A 23,303-nucleotide genomic window follows, 5' to 3' on the forward strand; every position below is an offset into this window, starting at 1 on the left:
ATCTAATGCATTTATTTGTATATGTGTTACTCATTATTGTTTTAGGAAGGAAAAGGCAATAACTCATCAAGAGACTTGGATTGGAATGTGGAAGGTGAATATGATCCAATGTGGCCAAATGATTATGAAAAGGTGGTGAAAGGTATGTCTGAGAATAATGCGTAATTTTGTTGCTTTTATATTGTGTCCGCTGACTTATTTAATCTCATTTTTTAGTTGATAGAGATAAAACTTATTTCAAAGAGAGCATGATCTAGTATCAAGACACCTGTTTTTGCTTGTACAGTAATTGCTGAGGAAGAGAACATAAGTACTTATTTATTTGTTTATTTGATCTTAAGATACCTATGTTGTTTAACGTACAAAGAATGTAGGACAAGTCATGTCCACATAAATTCAAAAATGTTTTAAGGTACAATAATAAGCTATAATAGTAAATTATATAGCACAGCCCAACAAAAATTATGTAACTTACGTTTCACATTTATATACAACACATAAGTAAGACTGTAACATTGAAAATAATAAGAATTATAATACTACCAAAAGTGCAATAAAGATCCAAGTAGAGTTTATACAAATTGTCCTTTAGATGTCCATCAACTGAATAAAAATAGTGTGTAAGTAAAATGTTCTTAACTTTATCGTTAGGTAAAAAGTTCTTAACTTCATCCCTAAATGTATACCTGTTTCCATAAACTTATAAGGATAAATATTGTAGACCACATTGCCCATATTTCATACTACATAAAGCTTCCTGGTTGTATTTGGCTCTGAAGATGTTTGCACTGGAATGTGTGTTCCAATATATGAATACAGAGAGAAGTCAGTATTTTTAATTCCCCAGAAATTAGCTTAGGGAATATTCGAAGAGACACCTATTTCATTATCTTTTTGAGTCTCTTTTACATCAGAAAATTTTTCCAATGTACTGACCTCCAGAACAGGCAGCCATAAGAGATTGTCAGTGGGATTTGGAAAAGGAGACCTGTGTCATCTGTGAACAGTTCAGGTAAGACTTTAGGCATATTCAGAGACAGAACATTGATGAACAAAAGGAAAAGCAGGGGCCCCGGAAATGAGTGGAGGGACACCATACCTAACTACAATTTCATTAGACAGAACTTTATTAGCATCTTTACTAGAAATTACAGCCACATGCATCCTATTTGTGAGGAAAAAAAACAAACAAACTAAAATCACTTATTACAAGTGCCTCCAATACCTAATGACTCCAATTTTTGCAGGAGCAATAGGCAGATCAGAAATGAAGTCCATATTGTGTTCTTTAAACCATTCTTTCACGGTATGTGCATGATGATTAAGTGCATTGCTATCTTTGAAAAATAAAATCCTTATGGTTGTATTTGGAACAATATCAGTTACATTTAGTTAATGCATAAACATGAGAGGTCCAGATTCAAACTATGTAAATTTGTACTACGCAATACATCTGCCACAAATGACCTGTATCTTGGACTACATGAAAGAGGGACCCCTAGCCTCGTGGTCACTTCCAGTTAGATTTTACTACATTTAAACCTACACCCATACTTCGCAAACAACTGCAAAGTGCATGGCAGAGGGTACATCCTCTTGTACCTGTTGTTAGAGTTTCTTCCTATATCATTCACGTATGGAGCAAGGGAATAATGATTGTTTGAATGCCTCTGTGCCTGCTGTAATTATTTTCCTCTTTCCTCACGATCCCTGTGTGAGCAATACATAGGGAGTTGTATATTCCTAGAGTCTTCATTTTTAGTCTACATCTATTTTCAAGAGTCTGCCAGTTCAGTTTTTTCAGCATCACTGTAACACCTTCCCAGTTGTCAAACCTACCTGTGATCATACTTGGTGTCCTTCTCTGTATACATTCAGTATCCCCTATTAGTCCTATTTGCTATGGGTCCCACATACTTCCCCATTATTCTAGAACAAGTCCCACAAGTGGTTTGTCAGCAGTCTCCTTTGTAGGTTGATTGCACTTCCCCAGTATTTACCAATAACGCTACTACCTGCTTTACCCACAATAGAGCCTTTCAGGTATTTGTACAAGTTGGCCAATTCTAACTATGGCTCATTGATATTGTAGTCATAGGATACTAAGGTTTTTTTTTTTTTTTTTTTTTTTTTTTTTTTTTTTTTTTTTTTTTTTTTTTTCATTCTGTGAAGTGCACAGTTTACATTCCTGAACATTTAAGGCATGACTGCCAAATGTGTTTCATTCAGTATCTCTCTATCTATAGTCCTGTGCTTCATTTTACACCTATTATGCAGTAGTCTCTGTATCTTTATAAGTTCCTTTACGCTGACTGTATGCAATGGAGTTGCCTCTGGTTATGAACTGTTGTAGTGGGTACATATCTGTCCAGTGCATAGTCAACTATTCTTTTAAACTTGAGCTATAGATGCTCCATGTGCTCCTTCCCTGTGCAGAAAATTTCAAGTTCCTCATTGAGGCATATCTCTGTTGATTTTTTATCTCATTTACTGAACATATATATCTTTCTGTTTGTTTTAGTTGCCCTTTGTACTTTGGTAATCATTGTTACCACAGCTACATTATGATTGCTGATACCAGTTTCGATGTGGACATCCTCAAAGAGGCCAGATCTGTTTGTTGCCATTAGGTCCAATACATTTCCATTATTAGTGGAGTTCCGAACTATCTGTTCTAGGCAATTTTCAGAGAAGGCATTTAATAATGTTTCACAGGATATCTAATGATACACGCCACTAACAAAACTGTGGTTTTCCAAATTGATTGTTGGAATGAATGTACTGCTGAATGTACACTGAAGCCCAGATGATGCTCTGGCTATTTCTGCCATAGCCCATTATGAATGCCACTTGGGTGTATAGAACATGCTTTTTGTGAATGTTGTGGGCTTGATCTGTGCTGTATTCATCCACAGCAGTGTGTTTGCACATACGAGTTGCCATATCTAGCTTTCACCTTGGATATCAGTTGCTCGTTAGAGCCTTAGTTGATACTAATACTGGTTAACTCCTAACTGTAGCAACTTGCATACATTCCACACATCTAAACATAAAGAAGAGGCCCTTGTAATGTGTCCTTTATCAAACACTGAAAAATCCGTTTCCTGTCTTTGTCAACTTATGACCAACTATGTTGTGCAATCGTTAGATGCTACAGGGCTGCATATACAGAATCATCCCAAAAGCCATTTGTCCCTTGTTCATGTTATCAGTTAATGATATTGTATTCTGTGATCACTCTTTGCAGAATGTTGGAGAGAATGTGAGGCAAAGTACCAGAGTATATGGGGAAAGGAAGAAGGACAAGAGTGAAGTGTTGCAGTATGTTTTGAAAGTTAGTATGGGTCATTAAGGACAGAAGTTTGCACAGAAAGTGCCACAGAAAAAAAAGTTTAGAGAATACAGTCTGTATTTATAGAGGAAGTGAACTGTAAGATGTACAGGGTGTAACAAAATGGTAACCAACAACATTGAAGTATTTTACGAGGTGTCTTGAGGAGAAAATGAGGCTAGAAATCCCTGTCTGGAAACATTATCCTCCCATGCTACAGATAGTCAGAAGTATAAGAGCCCACACCTGCCACTAGACCACCCAATCAACAGGAAATGAAAATTTGTGTGCATACTGTTGTTGTGACAGGAGTGGACTTGTTGGTCAGCATCTTATTTTCTGAATGCTGTCAGATCTATTGTCGGAAGGTGTGCTCACAGTTTGTCAGTGTACATGGTGCTGCCTAATTAGGGTGACGTAGAGACAGATATTGGCCCCTAAAACTTCAACAGTCTATGACACCATTGTATGATGTTTACAGAGAGTGATTTGTACCTAAAATTTGTTCCTCAACATATCCTCTACAAGTTGCTGAAGTTTGTGAATATCATTTGTTACATCCTGTATAATTGGAGGAGATTCCAAATAAATTTCAGGCAGTTTAAACTGAATGACTTATAAAGTATAAAAGTGGGAGAAAGAGAAGTGCGAAGTTGATTTGACATTGTACAGATAATCTGGTAATGGTAATTTTTCCCAAAATGGGGGCCCCAGTTTGTACAATGAGAGATTTTTATTTATGCAGCCTTTAGTATGCAACCATTAATACAGTACATTTAGTAGAGCCGATGAAATGAGAGCTTTCTCAGGATTTTCAGATATTATCGTTCAATATGATTTGACTGCAGCTTACCTGCTGTCTGCAAACATTCCTAGTTGCAAGACTGATCTTGAATTTGTTCCTGAACATTTGCTTGTGCTTGGTTAGTACACCAGAAGTTGAATCAAAAGACTTTCCTAATGTTGGGATCAAGAGGAATCAAATTATTGAACCAACCATATTAACAGATTTGTTGTATATCATGTTGCGTGAATATAATTGATGCAGTTAAGTTAATATAAGGGACAGAAGTTTGATAATTTCCTGGATAGCTGGGACTTATTAGCTGCTCGATGTTATATTTGTTTTGTAAATAATAACCACCTTTTTTTGCTGAAGTGTATTTTAATTTTTTCCAGATGCATTTTCCCTTTTCCTTTAAGGCATCTTCAGTGGAATCTTGAATGATGCAGTTTTGTTTGTGTTTTTAGTTGGTATCTGCATTTCATCTCATCTTGTCACATGCTGGAGGCAACACTACAACTCCATTTTTGAAACATAAGCTAGTTTTCAGGTTACGAATTTTTTCTTCAAAATTTTCATATTGTTTGCACTAATTGCTGGAGACCATTGTTAGTCTTCTCTCACTAGTTGTAGATATTTTACTGAAAAATGTTATTTAAAGTCGTAACAACTTTGTGTTCACTTTATGTCTCTCCCTGTTTTATTTACAAAACTAATATTTCTGTGCTTGCTGCAGATAATGGCCATGGAAATGAACTTGTTACTCGGGGTTAGTTTAAAATGGAAAGAGAGGAAATTGCTGATATATTGAGATGTGAGTGTTGACAGACAACAGTAGCAATTATTCCAGAAGCAGCAGCCTGTTGATCTAAGGTGCTGTGGGTGGTTTTCAGGCTGAAGTGCAAATGAGAATCAAACAATATTATGAGAAGGAAAGTTGCCACTCACTATATAGCAGAGATACTGAGTTGCAGATAGCCCCCCCCCCCCCCCCCCCCCCCCCCAAACACACAAGACTGCAGATTCTGGCAGCTGAAGCCACACTGAGAATCAAAAATAGTGAACCCATTTGTTGGGCCATGCCTCGGACAAATACCTATGTCGTTATTCTTCACTACGAATGAAATTACAATTAAATCAATACAGTGAAATGAATACCCTTAGCTGCATACAGACATTGATACACGCCAACGGGAGCAGTTGAAAATGTGTGCCCCGGCTGGGACTCAAACCCTGGATCTCCTTCTTAAATGGCAGACGCTCTATCCATCTGAGCCACTGAGGACACAGAGGGTAGTGCAATTGCAGGGACTTATCTCTGGCACACCTCCCGTGAGACCCACATTCCCAACTTATTGTCCCGCACTATATTCGTAGTGCCCCTGCCCATTACACATGTCCGAAAGAACAGATACCATCTTCATATATATTCTTCACTACTCCAACAAGATATGAAAGAGCATATATGAATTTGAAAGACTGGAAGTGAAGGACATGCAAATTAATCTTTGTTTTAGGCTATGAGACATACTCAGCTGGCCCAGTTGGTAGAGCATTATCCACAGAAAACAAATGGTTGGATTAGGGGTCTGCTTCACCACAAAGCTTTAATGTGTGATACAGTAGGCTAAAAATTTCATTGTGATAAGAACAAGACTTGAAAAATGTCTGTAATTAAATTTTAGCTGGAGATAAACTTACTTTTTTATTTATATTTATTAATTTTTGTAACTGTTTACCTATTATTTAGCCTGAGGATTATGTAAGTCATGGATAAGGGGTAAGTGAAGTGTCCACTGTGAAATATCTGTCTTGTAACTTATGCTGATAAATGCTGACATTGTTGCAGATTTGCGAGAAATAAGAGAGAGGGAGAAAGAAAAGGAAGAGGAGGAAAAGAGAAGAAAAAATAGAGATGACAGAGATAAACGAGGAAGAGACAGGTAAAGTATTCAACAACGTTATGAATTTTATTATTATTATTATTAGAAAAGAATGATTTAGTCTTTTAATTTTCCCACTTCCAGTACAGTCTCTTCTCTGTATTTTGTCGAGGTTCAGTGTTTTTGAGGTTATTGGGTTTGTTCATAAGTTTAGTATATCTGTTGGTGTAGTTGCAGTTTTTTTATTTGTGTTTGGAGTGTTGGAATAGTGACTGCTTAAATGTGTGTGTGTGTGTGTGTGTGTTCTAATTGTCCAGAAGGTGAGATTCCAAGTACTGTAGATAAAATTATTTTATTGATATAAATAAAATAGAAAGAAACATTCCACATGGGAAAAATATATTAAAAACAAAGATTCCATGACTTACCAAATGGGAAAGCGCTGGTAGATAGGCACAATAAAAAAACACACAAACACACACACAAAATTTCAAGCTTTCGCAACCCATGGTTGCTTCGTCAGGAAAGAGGGAAGGAGAGGAAGGAGAGGGAAAGATGAAAGGATGTGGGTTTTAAGGGAGAGGGTAAGGAGTCATTCCTCCCGGGAGCGGAAAGACTTACACACACATATCCATCCACACACATACAGACACAAGCAGACACTAGTCTACTTGTGTCTGTATATGTGTGGATGGATATGTGTGTGTGTGCGAGTGTATACCTGTCCTTTTTTCCCCCTAAGGTAAGTCTTTCCGCTCCCGGGAGGAATGACTCCTTACCCTCTCCCTTAAAACACACATCCTTTCATCTTTCCCTCTCTTTCCCTCTTTCCTGACGAAGCAACCGTGGGTTGCGAAAGCTTGAAATTTTGTGTGTGTGTTTGTGTATTTTTTTATTGTGCCTATCTACCAGCGCTTTCCCATTTGGTAAATTATTTTATTGGATAGATAAAAAATCTACTCACCAAGCAGCAGCAGAAGATAAAAGACTGTTGTGATTGGCAAGCTTTCGGAGCCAGTGGCTCCTCCTTCAGGCAGAAGGGTTGAAGGGGGAGGAAGGAGGGTGAAGGAAAAGGACTGGAGAGGTCTAGGAAAAGGGATAGATTTCAGAAAAGTCAGCCAGAACCTCGGATCAGGGGAGACTTTACCATACAGGAGTATTTCCTTCTCATTCCATACAGTAAGTCTCCCCTGGCCCGCAGTTCTGGGTGACTTTCCTGAAACCTACCCCTTTTCCTAGACCTCTCCAGTCCCTTTACTTCACCCTTCTTACTTCCTCTTCAATCCTTGTGCCTGAAGAAGGAGGCACTGGCTCCGAAAGCTTGCCAATCACGTAATCTTTTATGTGTATCTTCTGCTGCCACTTGGTGAGTAGATGTTTTATCTATCCAATTAAATAATTTTATCAGTAATTGATTGTTTTCATTGTTATAAGTACTGTAGATAGCTACATGTAAAAATACCTTATCTTTTGGAACTGTTGTTTCCTTCCTTAGGCAGGAAAACAGGGACAGATTAGGAGGGAGCAGATTTGGGGGGGGGGGGGGGGGTTACGAACAAGGGGCGGGTAACTCAGACTGTTTGTGCTTTTATAATTATGTATCTTTCTGTGCAAAAAATAGAGCCATGCCAACAACTGATGTAGCACATGTGCAGGATTCAGTGAGTAGGGTAGAATGCTGCAAATTTTTGGGTGCACATGTCAGTGAAAACTTGAACTGGAAGAAGAATAGTAATGAGCTTTTCAAATAATTAAGTTCAGTTACTTTTGCTCTTCATACAATTGTTAATCTTGGAAACAATCAAATTAATCTCGTGATATATTTTGCATACTTTCACGCAACAATGGCTTATGGAGTAATTTTCTGGGGTAACTCACCTCTTAGAAAGGAAGTATTGATTGCACAAAAGTAAGCAGTAAATAATATGTGGTGTTCATCCATGGACATCATGTTGCTACCTCTTCAAGGAGGTAGGCATTTTAAGGACACCATCTCAGTACATGTATTTGCTGAAGAAATTTGGTGTAAATAATCCATCAGAAATTGAGAAGAACATTGAGTATCATATCTGCAACACTAGAGGGGAAAAATGATCTTTATGTCATTCAGATGATCAGTGGAACGTTTAACTGACAGTACTTAGAATCTCATCCCCTAAAGGTAAGTACTGCCAAGCCATTCTGTTTCTGTGTAATTTGATAATTTTTTCCAGTGAATTTTCCTCTTCATACAACACATTAAGCAATTAAGTGCACATATTGAGGTATGAATATCATAACACCTTCCTTCTCTTGTGATTTGGCATCTTCTGTTTTTGTAGAGTTATTTTATTTTAAACTTGTTGCTCCTAAAGTTTTATAGCTAAAATATTTGGAGAAAGTCTTACAGTATTGTGTTAAGAGATAGCTGGTTGTAGCACAATTCCTGCTGATGATAGCATTTGAAAGAGAAAACAAGAGCAGAGCAAGACAAAAGGTTTCTGTACACTTGCAAATTGGACACTTACAGGGTGTAAAGAAAATGTGCTCTTTTTTTAGTTTGTTGGGTGAGGTGGTAATACCCCAGACCATTGAATGCAGCTTTCCTTTGCATTAGCATCGAAACCCCATGTCTTGTCACTGGTCTCAGTTCTGTTTAGTAGGCCTTCTCATTCTGCAGTCTAACGGGAAAGAATGTTCAGAGAAGTGGTCATTAGTTAAGTTTTGTGGTTCTCTGAACAGTACTGGAACCCATTGAGTGCTGAACTTGTGGTATCTTAATTGCTTAGTAACATGCAAAACACACACAGAAATCTGCAGAAAGTTATCTGACAACTGAAACTTCAGCTTTTTATGAATTTTTCTATATCAGTTTGTTGCTCAGTACAGATGGACAGCCACTCTTGTCATCATCATGAACATTTGTCCTTACATTCTTAAACAAATTATACCATTGACAACACCACATTCCCTGATCACATAGTTCATTTACACAGGACATATCTGACAATTAATTGAGATTTTTTGCCACTAAATACGACATTAAAGAAAGGATTTCTTATTTGGTGGGATTTTCAATTGGAACACTTATGTTCGATGGATGTACAGACAAACAAGAAACAATGTGGCTTTCTCTCTATTGCAGCACTAAGCACAATGACCTACTTCCCACACTGCATGAAAATGGAGACTGCTTCCTGGATAGTCCCTGTGAATGACCACAGAGTTGTTCATATGTGCTGCACATGATGAAAAGTTAAGACATGTTTCCACCTATGTTGATACTTCACAGAAAGCATCAAAGACTGAACATGTGAAGGAAAGTACAATGAACAATAAGTGAAAGAGCAACATATTAAAATCTGTCATTGTGGGTGAGGAGGATGGGGTACCGGCAATAGTGAGAATTGCAGTTACATTGCTTCTGCTGCGAATATAGAGGATAGGGGTTAGAGTGAGCTTCTAAGAACACCGTGCTATGAGAATTATGTCTATTGCTGCAATCTGAATTATTTTATTCAGTGTAATTCTTCTGTTCTGCTCTCTGTTTTTTATGTTGCTTCAGCCAGAAAGTCTCGGCAAATACCTCATGTTTGCTGACAAACTGTGGTCTTAAATACAGTATTTTCTGAGTAACCTCAGCTGTAGACAAGCCAAGAACAGAATGGGTTGATGGGCGACATGTGCTGCTGCTGAGTGACTGGTATAAATCGAAGCAGAAACCCAAAGTGCAATAACTTGTGAGAAGTTCAAGTGCAAATTCTTGATGCTTGCTGGTCCTTCACAGTGCAAGCAGTAATCAACATTAAAAATTTTAACAGCTATTATCAAACACAGTTGCTTCAGCTCATGTCTATATTATTTGACAATGTTTGCTACATTGATGGATCACTTAGTTATGTCTATGACAGATGCCAAATGAGGTGGAGCAATGGTCAACAATTTCCCCATACACATTCAACATGTGTTAACAGGTGCAAAACAAAGAATAAATTCAGGAAGTATGTTGATCATTGAACACAACTGACGAGTACAATCATTGGTTCACAGATGCTCAGGAGCAGAGACAAAAAGCCTCAACAATTTGTAAATGGTAAGAAATTTAGAATGTCCCACATGACATGGTTCAACATACTGAGTGGATAGGTAACAGGAGTAAACAGAACAATAGCCATCTATGCAGATAAAATCAGTACAGTTGAGCAAGACAATAAGCCACAATGAAGATTGGCTTATGTACTCCCACACAAACAAGAGCAAATGTAAGGTTAAAGAGGAAACCTCAGGCTGAAAAATTAACGTCAGGGTCTTAAGCTTAAGGGGACCACACTGTGGTTCGGGTTGAAAAAAATCGATTTTTGGTTTTCATCATATTTCAATAGATTAAGATTCTATCTAAGTACTCTGAAAAGGATTTTGCTGAAAAAAAATATTTTTGAGCATTTAAAGAGCATTTTTCTACCATGTGTGCTTATGTACCACGCCCACTTTTCTGTCACCCACTTTTCTGCATGTATCTTAGATCTTTATATCCCCTACATTGCACGTTAGGGATCTTTTTTTTTTCTCCCGAGTGTGTTGGCTATCATTGGAATGCAACAGTCGGTATTCTTTTGTTTGTGCTGTTTGTAAACAACACACTTTCAAACACGCGGTTAGTTTTGTTCAAGTATTTCGAGTAATTGTTATACTTACATTTGCAGTGCTTGTTTATGTGTGTTTTGTTGTGTTTATTGAAGATGAAGAAACATAAGGCATTTTAAAGAAATGACAATTTAGAGGAAACAAGGTTAGAAGGCTTTCTGTACAAGATGTTATATCGCCTGGCAACAATGTTTCTAATTGTAATTATTCAACAAATGCATCATCAAAGAAGCTCTCACCATTTCAAGAGAGTTACAATGAATTAACTGTAAGTGACAAGGGGTGCAGTAACATTATTATAAATTTGAGAATATTATCAGATGTAATTTCTAAATTTGTACAATTTAGAGAGTGTGGTGAGTCACAGTGTGTGAAAATTTGTGAGAGTGCCAGTCGGAGAAAAGGCCTAGCAATAGCTCTGGATTTAATTTGCACTAAATGCTCAGCTGTGATTTCTGGATTTAATTTGCACTAAATGCTTAGCTGTGATTTCATTTATGAGTTCTTCAAAACCAGATGCTAGTGGCCCTTATGAAATCAATACTAGATTAGTTTATGCCTTACGGTCCATTGGCAAGGGCATGGCTGCAGGGAGGACATTTTGGTCAGTGATGAACTTACATCAACCACCAAATAAATTTGAAAAACTGACTGCAATATTAGACAAAGCTGTGTATGAGGTCAGTGAGGAAAGCATGAAACTGGCTGCTAGGGAAGCAGTGGAAGAAAATGATGGATGTTCAAATATTGCAGTTGCACTTGATAGAAGTTGGCAGAAAAGAGGACATACTTCTCTGAATGGAGTAGTGACTGTCACAAGTGTAGACACTGGTAAAGTGTTAGATGTGGAGATAATGTCTAAATATTGCAAATGTTGTAAAGTCAATGAACATAAAGATCACAACTGTGTGGCTAATTTTAGAGGAACAGGTGGTGATATGGAAGTTCATGGAGTACAACAAATATTTCATCGCTCCGTAGAAACAAGGGGCGTACGGTACACCAAATATTTGGGTGATGGTGACAGTAAGGCATACAACAATGTGGGGAACTCTAAGCCATATGGAGATGCCATTATTATCAAAATAGAATGTGTAAGCCATGTTCAAAAACGTTTGGAAACAAGGCTGCGAAAAATTAATTCCTGATATGAGAGTAAAAAAAATTAGAAGATGGAAAATTGTTGACCGGACAGGGTTGGTTAACTAAAACTGAAATAGAAAACTTGCAGGTATACTTTGGGCAGGAAATTAGGAGAAATAAAGAAAATCTGGAGGCAATGAAGAGAGATGTTTAAGCCATATTCTTCCACGAGTCCTCTACTGATGATAAGCCATGTCATGGATTGTGTCCATCAGAAGAAAAATTCGTGGTGCAAATACAATAGAGCTCAGGCAACTGGAGAATCTTATTCTCACCAGCATTCTCTTCCTGCTGTTATTACAGCAATTAAAGCTATTTTCAGAGACTTGGCTCATCCTGACCTTTTAAGGAAATGTCTGCATGGGCAGACACAGAACCCAAATGAATGTTTCAACAGCATAATGTGGAACCGCTTCCTAAAACTGTATTTATAGGCATGCATACAATGAAACTAGGAGTTCATGGTGCTGTTATTACATTCATTTGTGGTAATATTGGAAAGTGTTAGGTACTGAAAAAGCTGGAAATTAATCCTGGTGAAAATATGATCACTGAGCTGCAACATTGCGATAAAATGAAGATAGCCGATGCAGACAGGTCTGCATCTAATATGGCCAAGAAAGCAAGACAAACATCCAGGAAGGTGAAAAAGAAGCTGGAAGACCTGCTAGAGGCCAAAGAAGGGCAGCAGGACAGTTTTAATTAACTGTAAGTAACAAATTTCGAAAGATTTTTTCTTTAAGTCAATTTCCTGCAAACTAAAATTTTCAGTACATATGCCCCATTATATCAGAAACTATCATAGATGAACGAATGAAATTTTCAGAGGCTCTGCATAACATAAAAAGCCGTCTCTGGTACTACATTCATTAATATTCCCTCATTAGGAAGTTCACAAAAAATATTTTCTGCTGGAAAAAATTAATATTTTTTGTTAATAAATTTAAAAAAGTATTTCTTAAAAACTATAAAATGGATGAAGTAGATTTTAGTGCAGTTGACTCTATTATCATCATGTAACATACAGTAAAAATATCAAGGTCCTGCATCAAATAGTTTTTTTCAGAAATGGGTCAAATACTTGCCTAAATTAACATGGATTAGATAGGCAGGGTGTGGTCCCCTTAAGGGCACACCAAAGAAACGATAAGAAACGAGGGAACAATGAAAAAAAATCCGGATTTCTACTACATTCCAAAATACATGTACCAAATACATGTTACTGGCGTTCATTAGTGCAGGCAGGCAACATCAATGACGATGTAGCGCAAGTATCCTTTTGTTACAATATATTTATTTCTTCCTGAGTCATCTTTTCCTCATTCTCATCATATTCATTAACCCTATACTTCAATACCTACATTCCTCCTGCAAACTTGCTCTTGCCGTAGCCAAAGAACCATTCTTCATATCTTTCCTCCAGTCTTACGTAACCTTTGGTTTTGCTCCCAAAGGCCTCATGTTAAATGTACCCTTCTCTATTTGCAAAACACCCTTCCACCAGTCCCTCCTTAAATTCAAGACTAAGCATTCCTAAGCCTGTAAGCACCTTGTCCTTGACCAACACTTGTGCACTGTCTTTGCTAACCACCACTCTCAACAGCTGTCTAGAATCCCCAACCCCTGGATGTGCCAGCACACTCAATATAAGGTCCATGAAATGAGCCACAAACTTGAACAGTATGCCTCATACCACCTAAAGAAACTGTGCAGTCTGTTGAATATCTCAAAAATGGTGTCCCCCGCCTACACACACACACACACACACACACATATTTTCCTCTCTCACATCTTCCATCATTAGCACTGCACCAACTGCTCACCATCTTCCTAGCCAGCAAGATGTGCCTGGCTCCTTACATGCCGACCCAATCCTGGCATATCTGCCCCCCCCCCCCCCTCTCCCCCACATCCCTAAGCACAATCATAACCTTAATGAAACTCCAACATCTCACAGCTACAGCCCTCATTCATTCCTTAACTTCTCATTCAGACCCATCGCTGATCTTGAGCCGAAGGGCTAACCTTCTGTTCCACATTCAATTTCAGTCACAGTGTCCTAGATAAAGATTTCCTCTCATCCACCCGTAACATCAACTGGAAGACATTTCACCACACAATCCTAACCCACAATCAATGTAGTGCCCATTGAACCCTGTCCAGAACAGATCTAACCCAAATCCCAAAGGGACCCTCCTTCTCTCCCCCAAAACATCCTATCCAAATATTTCAGGAATTCCTCACTTCTAGCACTGCTTCTCAGTTCTTCCTTGAGGGGGGGGGGGGGGGGGGGGACCAGAACACCAAATCTTACGCAAACTGTGTCTCGAACTACCCATGAACTGAAAGCAGACACACTATCATCGTTTTTCCTGCAGATAAAGTCTCCGCTACTTTTATACTTGACCATGAGATATATGTTACAGAGTTGTATCGTCAGCCCTTGGGCACTTCGACATATAAAAGTGTTCCTCATGACTCCATTCCCTCCAACCAGACTGCAATACAGAAAGTCTGTAAAACGTTGGCTTCTAACAAGGATTCACAGCTGCTTCACTAGAACTCCTTATCCTTTCTGATCTATGCATCCAAATTGTCTATAAATACGTCACAAAATACAATATCCAGCCACCCCATAGTAGATGACTGTAAAGCTCCCACAGAACAGATCTCAGGCCTGGTTGATCTTCATCTCCAACTCATCATACAGAGCTTCCCATATTACATAAAAGATACCAACCACTTCTTGGAATGTATCAAATTCATCCCCTTCCCCCTTCCCACCTGGACAATCTTTGTGACCTTGCTTTGCACTAACATCCCTTATCCTCACAGTCCTAGAACGCTACCCCTCCCAACTGCTTCCTGAAAATCTTTTGAAAACCTCATTTATTGTCACCCTAACCAGCTTCCCCCTTCCCCATAACCACTTCTTCTTTGAGGGCCAGACCTACAAACAAACCGGGAAGACTTCTTTTGGGTCAGCAGGTTCCTGTCATAAGACCCCCTTTTCATGTGTTGCATGGAAGAGGCATTCTTCAATATGGAGAATTCTCCACCCCCCCCCCCTCTCCCCTCCCCCTTAGCACAAATCCAGTAAGTTTAAAGATGTTGAGACGGGAACATCTGACCTGTGTGACAAACAAGGAGTTGGACGTCCTGTGACAGTAACCACTGAGTTTCACAAGCAAAATGTTGACAGATCGATTCAGGACGATCGTCATATCACTCAGAAAGAAACTGAAAACACAGTCAGCATTTCACAAGAACGTGTGGATCACATTATTGCTTTGCTTGGCTATCGGAAGACCTGTGCATGATGGGTACCCCGGATGCTGACCCCTGATATGAAAGCACTTAGACTTGAAATTTGCCAGGAACTCCTCTCGCATTACAAGAATGAAGATGACGCCTTTCTCCATTCAGTTGTGACAGGAGACGATACGTGGGTACACCATTATGACCCAGAGATGAAATGTCAGTCTATGGGATATCGACACAAAGACTTGCCCCAGAAAAAGAAATTCAAGACGTAGCCCTCAGCTGGAAAAATCATGGCCACAGTGTTCTGGAATGCAGATGTTGTTATCCATGTTGATTTCCTTGATCGTGTAACAACAATAAATTCAGAGCGTTACATCACAACACTGCGAACTCTGAAATGATGGCTAACAAGGGTCCAAAAGGGAAAGGGAAACGTTTTCCTGCAGCATGACAATGCCAAACCACACACTTCGCATGCCACCACAGCAGAACTTCAGAGACTGAACCTTACCACCACACGGCTTCCTCCATACAGTCCAGATTTAGAACCGTCTGACTGCCATCTGTTCCTGATAATGGAAGACGATTTGCTGGAACATCATTATACTTCTGATTAAGACATTGAGAGAACAGTGAGACTGTGCTTGCGGAAACAGAGTGTCGACTTCTTCCATGACGGCTTCAAAAAAGTTGTTCATCGTTGGCAGAAATGTATCCAATTGGCTGATGATTATGTGGAAAAATGATTATTGGTAATTAAAGATCGCATCCTAAGAATTATTTCTGCATTTGATTTATTAAAATATTCCCATCCAAACCCAATTAATGAAGGCAGAGGCATTACAGTTCAGTCATTCCTCAAATTTCTGTAAACAACAAAAAATTAAATAAATGATTAATAAAATACTTCTGTTTTTGAATTACTGCTCCAGTTTCATTAAATAGCTGCTATTAGTCTCCTGTTGCTATTTTAATATATGCATAACCATGTTGATGTTTATCAAAGAATAACAGCTGCTACATATGAAGGAAGAACGACGACTGATACTGCTACATATGAGAATTGCTGTGATTTACCAGCATCGTCATTTTGCATGTGTGTGGAAGGGAAGTTGCTGGACGTTTCTTGAAATATGAGTTCTTGATATTTTATCTGTAAACAAACCTCTGTGTGGAACAAAATGCCTCTCTTGTAGCACCAGTGTTCATTATGTTCTCGCTCTTACTAATTGACTCTGCAACTAAACAAACTCTTATTCATATGACCAAGTCTATCCTGTCTGGTAATGGCACCAGACTGATGAGCAACAGTTACAAATTCATATTTTATTTCATTTCCTTAGGATTTTCCTAGCAACTCTCTGTCTGTCATCTACATTTTCTACAAGTAGTTTTATGCATTTACTGTTGTAATCCTGCCAGACAGATCCATGGATCAGTCAATACAATTATGCATATATCCAGTAAGGTTGCTAGGTGCAGTGTGGAGTCATACATCTATCAGCACCAGTTCATGTTGGTAAACAACTTTGGCAGTTTTAAGGACTGCCATGGAACACTTGCAATATTTGGCTGTTTTTTGGACACTGAGTTGGACTATGTTACTCACTGACATTGACATTTGGCTTACACATGGACATATCTATTTCCCTAATGTGGTGCTTTCTTCATTCTACCACATGTTGTGCCTTCTGTGAGTGAACTGATGGTGTGTGCCTGTGCAGAGAGAGTGGTTTGTATTGAAGTGCTTCCCAGTCAGTCAAACTTTATGTTCTCTAATGCTAACATATGACGTATTAAGAAAGTCTCTAGAGCTGCAGACAGCAAGCCGCAGACCCACGTGTCTTCTCCTTATGGCCCATGACTATTTTATAAATAAAGGGCTAATCATTTGGAGTCGTCATATTTGTGATAGAAAAAGGCAAATGTGTTCCAGAGCTTAAAGATCTTCAGTGGTTGATAGAACTTGGATTTTTGACAGATTTAACTAATGAGTTAAATATGCTGACTATGAGGGTTAAAGGAAAAACAAATTAATATCTTACATGCACACAGATGTAAAGGCCTTCCAAACAGAAAACAAGCTCTTCGTGAAACATATTGATGAGAAAACATTGGACCATTTCTCAAATTGTGAAAAACTGTCTAGGAAGCTGGGTAAATTTTCATTAGAAAAATGATAAAATGAAATGCATTTTAATGCTGCTATAAAACCAGTTCAGTGAGAGATGTTTGTGACTTCATGATGGTTTCTGGTAAACTGTAGGTTTTTGCAAACACTTAACTCATGTGATATTGAGGACATACTGAATAATGTACAAATTAATGTGATGGATATTCAGCCTGACACTCTAGAAAACTCATTCTATGAAATCAGTGATCTTGTTAAACTTTATGGCAATTTGCCATCAAATTTTGAAGAATTGAAAAGGATTGCTTAGCAAAGAATTACAAGTTTTGGTAGCACATATTTACATTGGGGGCAGGGGTTCTTTCAGATAAAGATATGGGGTGTAGGAGAAGATGGCCTAAATTTCTGTTGTTCTTTACTTATTAAACTTAACCTACCTCTTGCCATTTTATGTGTTTATGGATGGCAGCTATTAAATTATTCACCAGATTAAGGAAAATGTTTGACAATGCATGTGTTTGAAACTGAGTTCTGTTCATTTTTTACAGGTATGATAATTCTGATGAGAGAAGATCAAAGCAGACGACTGGTTTTGCTGGACGCAGAGACAGTGATGAAGAAGAAGAGGAGAAGCCAACCACACCACGCGTAGGAGGTGTTGCCATTGCTCCTCCTCCCTCTCTTCAGGAACCAAGCCCAGCTCCTGCTGCACCTCCTGGGGCAGATGGACAGAAGCTACCACAAGTTTCTGGTGAAAAATATGGATTGTCATTTGGAGGTTCCGTTGCAGCCAAAATTATGGCCAAATATGGTTTCAAAGTAAGCAGTCATGTAAAATTAGTTTGAGATATATTGTGTTATACTCTGGTTACTGTTTGAAACTCTCAAAATGAGGATCGTAGGCAATAGATGCTGCATAAGTATACAGCCCTTTCCATTTTGCATTTTGTGTATACAGTCCCCACACCGCACACACACACACACACACACACACACACACACACACACACACAATAGCACATGCGCGAAGTCACACATAAGAATCATAATGATCTTGTGATGCCATTGGAATGCCTTATTGCAATTATGTTAATGTTGAATCAGCTGTAAATGCCAATCTCTGTACTACAGTAGAAAGAACTCTGGGTGCAGTCCAATTTGTACCCACCACAACCCTGCCACAAACCAGATTGAAAAAGATAAGTGGTGTTTTCCCTTGCTGGATATAACAGGGTGTATAGTCCCTGGGAAGTCTGGGAAAAACCAAGAATTTTTTCATCCAGGATAAACTCAGGAAAAACCTGTGAATTTTTCATTATTTTAATTTTCAGTCAGATTTTTTTTTAATTTTGACTGGTAAGAACAGAATAACTCTAACAAAGAATTCTACTTTTGCCTGCTACTGCAGAATAATACTGCAGCAATTAAACATAAATGAGAGAATAACACCTAAATAAAATTTCAGCTGCAAAGAAAATGTGCCATTTACAATAACAAAACAGTGCACACACAAGCATCTACCAGCAGCAAAATGTTTCAAAGATTGTGCAGTACTTCATGGCAACAAACTACTTTCACTGTGTTTTTTTCGTGGACCTCGTTTCAATGAGCGTAATGTCACAACAGTTTGTATTCTAACAGGTCACGGTAAAATACTGTTAATCGTGGTTTGAGAAATGTTACTTTCAAATTAACTTTCCTTTTATGCAAGATGAATTATTTACATGTGAGAATGTGCAGTGAATTTCTGAAATCACAGAGTGTTAGACTCTCATTCAAAACTTAATGCTGAGGGCCAGTCACTAGAAAAGTGTTCGTTCCAGAAGAGCAATCGTTTATGTCATTGTTTAATATTTTACTGGCACATTTGTGTTTGATATATCTTAAAAAGTAAAACACGCTAAAAAGGACCGTGTTTCAAGATTAGTTTTTCATATTTATTTTAGTTCTTTCATGGATTACAAATTTTGCTATGGTAATGGCAAAAATATAATTATTCTTAAAAAAAAAAAAGTGAGACGTGACTTCTTGAGAAATTGCACATTAATTTATTTCTCTATGGAAAAGTCGAAGTGCTTGGTGGAACATGCGTTCATCCAAGTAACCCATGAAATGTTCAGTGCACAACAATGAAATTTATAATTGTGCTTGTCAGAAATATTCAGCTGCTACAATTTAAGCTGTGTTCTTAGGACCCTGCCTAAATGCACCCTCAGGGGGAAAAATTTTTGACGACCAATATTGCATGCGAAAAGCATACCGTATTTACTCGAATCTAAGACGCACTCGAATCTAAGCCGCACCCGAAAAATGAGACTCGGAATCGAGGAAAAAAAATTCCCGAATCTAAGCCGCACCTGAAATTTGAGACTCGAAATTCAAGGGGAGAGAAAAGTTTTAGGCCGCACCTCCAAATCAAAACAAAGTTGGTCCATTGTAATACGAGACACAATTTAGGTCGAATGAATGACGATACAGCTACAGGAGTTTGGTTCGAGTCGTAAGCTTAACAGTTAAGTTTTACCAGGTAGCCATTGCTATACGTCAGGCGCTCCGTCCGTATTTATACGGGTACCCTTCCTTTTCACGTGCTTCGTCTGGTTTGAATCGATTGCTTATTTTGCTTTGATCTGATAAGTGCCGTTTTCTTTGTTATAGGTGTTAACGTCACTCTGAGCTGAAAATGCATTACTGTACTGTGTCATGCATTGTTTGTCTCATTCTGATAGTGCGTGTTTACGGCCTGTCGCCGCGCGCGGCATGGCTTGCTTTTGTGCGCGCTACCGCCGTTTACAATTAAAAAAAAAGAAAAGAGAGGTATCGTCTCACTAGCGAAACAATGACAAGAGTCTGCTATTTGTTGTTACTTACACTGCTTTCTTTGATAATGATCAACAAGAACCAAATAATAGACTGCATATGATAGAATATGTTCTGAACGAGAGTTAGGCGAAAATTTTTCTCCGTTTGAAAATCTTTGCGGCCGCTTCTCTAGTACGTCAAATTCTGCACAGGAATTAGTCGTCTTAGATTTAAAAATCTAATCAGTTGCCGTGCTTAATTTCTGACTGTATCACTATTAGGCATAAGAAAAATACGAATGTAAACATGACAGGATACGTATATTCTTCCGCGTTTGCTGTTGTCTCACTCTAGTTTCGTAGTTTATTAGGCAGATAGGATTTAAATGAAATAGCAGCAAACACGAAAGAATACGTGGCATAATGTTTACATTCATATTATTCTTATGGTGAAGAGAATACTGCATGTGATTCACATTTCGTCAGGTTCCTATTAGCAACCACCTCTTCTCACAGGTAGTAAAAAATTCAACACATAGAGTTGGCCATATTGACAAACATCCCAAACAGTCTGGCCAGCCGGATTTTCGTAGTACATTGAAATTCTGCTACATTCGAAGATGAACAATACGGAATTTGTATTTACTTCGTTGGATAATGTACGAAAATGCAGTGGTCGAAACTCGGGGCGGAGAAAAAGGCTCGTCTTCCACTTTTTTTTTTTTTTTTAAATTTATTTACTGACGCAGAGATTTTGGCGCCAGTATTTATCTCTGTGCCTACAAAGCATCCCCTTGTAGCGCTACATATATTCGACGGCAGAAGTTAGTTGTGGCGGCACCTACCAACATTTTTCAGAACTTCCGCTTGCTTTGCACTCGATTCTAAGCCGCAGGCGGTTTTTTGGATTACAAAAACCGAAAAAAAAAGTGCGGCTTAGATTCGAGTAAATACGGTAGCTTTTCTTGTAGCTATGGTCGATATATATTAATTTAAATTATTAACTTCTCCTATTTGTGTGTTTGTGCTACTTGAGAGTGATGTTGCTATTGACTTACTGCATCATGTGTCTTATGCTCTGAATATCTGCTGTCATTGGCTGGCAAGATAACGCGACTTGAACTATGACTTGCTGACAAAAGTGCATCACAATCTTGATTTCATTGCTTCAGAAGGGCCATGCTGTATTTTGTGGAAGTCCTGTCGCTGTATTTGGTAGGGTTCCTGTATATACTTCCACAATTCAAAAACGTGCAATGTAGATGTTGCCATGCATCAAAGATCTTTCCAAAACACATTGTTTTTTTGTTGAGTTTCATTTCTATAGCACCGGGAAGTTCCATGCGGGTATATAAAACCTTCACCATTTGAGGGATTGACAAGTTTTACAGCTTTGAGGGAAAGTATATTGTCACTTAGCGCAGAAAAAATGTATGGTGTATTTTCACCTGGGAAAAAAGTGTATTTGTAACCAGACATTCTGGGGGAAATCTTTTTTTCTCCATACACACCCAGTATAAACAAGTGGTCATAAAGCATATTTCAGCTGTGTATCTATATGAAGTGTGTTGCACATCCCTGTATACATGTTAAAGTATGTTGCATGAAACTGGGAATTGAACATAACTTAAAAAGGCCTGGAACAGCAGGCACAAAAATTTCTATGGTAGTTGTAGTGCAAATGGACACAAAAGCAAGGCTAGGGCTAGGAATCTGTTGAGGAACTTTGGTTCAAATTTAGGATAGCTGACCAAGCACTGGATAGATGTGCACCTGGTGGAACAGTTTGTGGTGGTAGAGCTCTCCATGGCATACAGTCTCTGGAAAACAAAAAAATCTAATGAAACAGTGACTGATATGTTTTTCAGGTTTGCAGCAAGATCCTAAAAATCAAACTGATATAATGTTTTAGCATTCGTACTGTGCTCCTTTGTGAAACAGTGCTGTATACAGAATTTTCTTGTTGTTGAGGTTTTCTGTGGCGACAGTGTTCTGTACACCTATCCTAGGCTATAAGCTTTCTCACTTGAAAAAGAAATCTGTCCATGCCAGGCTCATTTAGTCCCAAATCATCCTTAACAGAGCCTAATATCTCACTGATCTTGGGTAGTTGACAAAACAAAGTCATCTTAAAATTCTCTCACTTTTGGGGGACACACACACTCAGTTTAAGTAAGGAAGGCAACTATATAATGAAAAGGATAGTTGCTACTCACCATACAGCAAAGATGCTGAATCGCAGGGGAAAAAAGAAAAAAAGAAAAAAAAAAAAAAAAAGAAAAGAAAAGAAAATCATCATGCAATAATCTTTCGGTGAACAAGGCCTTTGTCAAAAAGACTCTCTCTCTCTCTCTCTCTCTCTCTCTCTCTCTCTCTCTCTCTCTCTCTCACGGAAATGCAATTCACACTACATGATCATAGTCTGTGGCAGCTGAAGCGAGGCTGCCATGCCTATCTGCGACTCACCATCTCTGCTATATGGTGAGTAGCAACTGTCGTTTCCATAATATTCTTACATTCCATCCTGGATATTCCATTGTTTAAAGAAAGCAACTGTTCTACATCCATTTTCCTGTACTTTTAGTGATGGTCCGAATGCCATAATGTGCAAATCCACTAATCAGAGTAGGCATTATGTTTGAAGATAGACTTTAGGTGTTCAGTTTTTCTCTATTTCAGCGAGTATGTGTTGCACACTGGCCATGGTACACAGTACAACTGTATACAGTGTCTGGCAGTGAGCCGGAGCAGAGTCAATAGGCAGCATTCACTTGTAAGTTAGACAGTTTGTCCATAAGCAGAGTCCAATGCACAGCAGTTGTTCATTAGCCCAAAGATTAATCTGTAAGCAATTTCTCGTAGATTAATGTGCAAGCAGAGTCCACATCACAAAGAAGTAAATGAGTGTGCAGGAAACTTGAGAAAGATGGAGCATGGTGAGTACCAAACATGGAGTGCCTGTAGCTGATTCTGGCAAGCGTTGTATACAGCCCTGTACTAGCCAAACTGCTCAGATCATATGGTGTCACTAGCATGGCATGTGAATATCGGCTGTGTTCTGATAGTACAGCAACTATTGCCAGCTTGGAGTCACCCTTCATATTGTCATCAGCAACTTTTGTAATCAGCTCTGTGTTTATGCCTGCTGACTGTACACCTGCTTTGGTGATGCCCTCTTCGTTGTTGTGATCCGTCTCTGGAGCTAGTTTCATATTTATGTTTTCTGTTTTCAGCAGTGATACAAGGAATATCTTCTGGCAAGTTGTCAGCATTGAAGATGGCAGTGAGACACCTGTGAAGTTCGGATTATTCTGAAAAGCACAGGAAGATGGATGTAAAACAG

The 23,303-nt window shown here is 38.5% G+C and overlaps 1 protein-coding gene across 1 annotated transcript in view; it reads left to right on the plus strand.

Annotated features, from left to right (window-relative positions):
• Positions 1 to 23,303, plus strand: part of LOC126188124 (splicing factor 45) — a 99,229-nt gene that overhangs the window by 10,785 nt on the left and 65,141 nt on the right. Inside the window, exons 4-6 of the mRNA XM_049929598.1 lie at positions 46 to 142; positions 5,965 to 6,058; positions 17,708 to 17,978. Of these exons, the coding sequence (XP_049785555.1) occupies positions 46 to 142; positions 5,965 to 6,058; positions 17,708 to 17,978 (462 nt within the window). The remainder of the gene's footprint in view (positions 1 to 45; positions 143 to 5,964; positions 6,059 to 17,707; positions 17,979 to 23,303) is intronic.

Source organism: Schistocerca cancellata, chromosome 5, assembly GCF_023864275.1.
Source record: "Schistocerca cancellata isolate TAMUIC-IGC-003103 chromosome 5, iqSchCanc2.1, whole genome shotgun sequence".
Classification (NCBI taxonomy): Eukaryota; Metazoa; Arthropoda; class Insecta; order Orthoptera; family Acrididae; genus Schistocerca; species Schistocerca cancellata.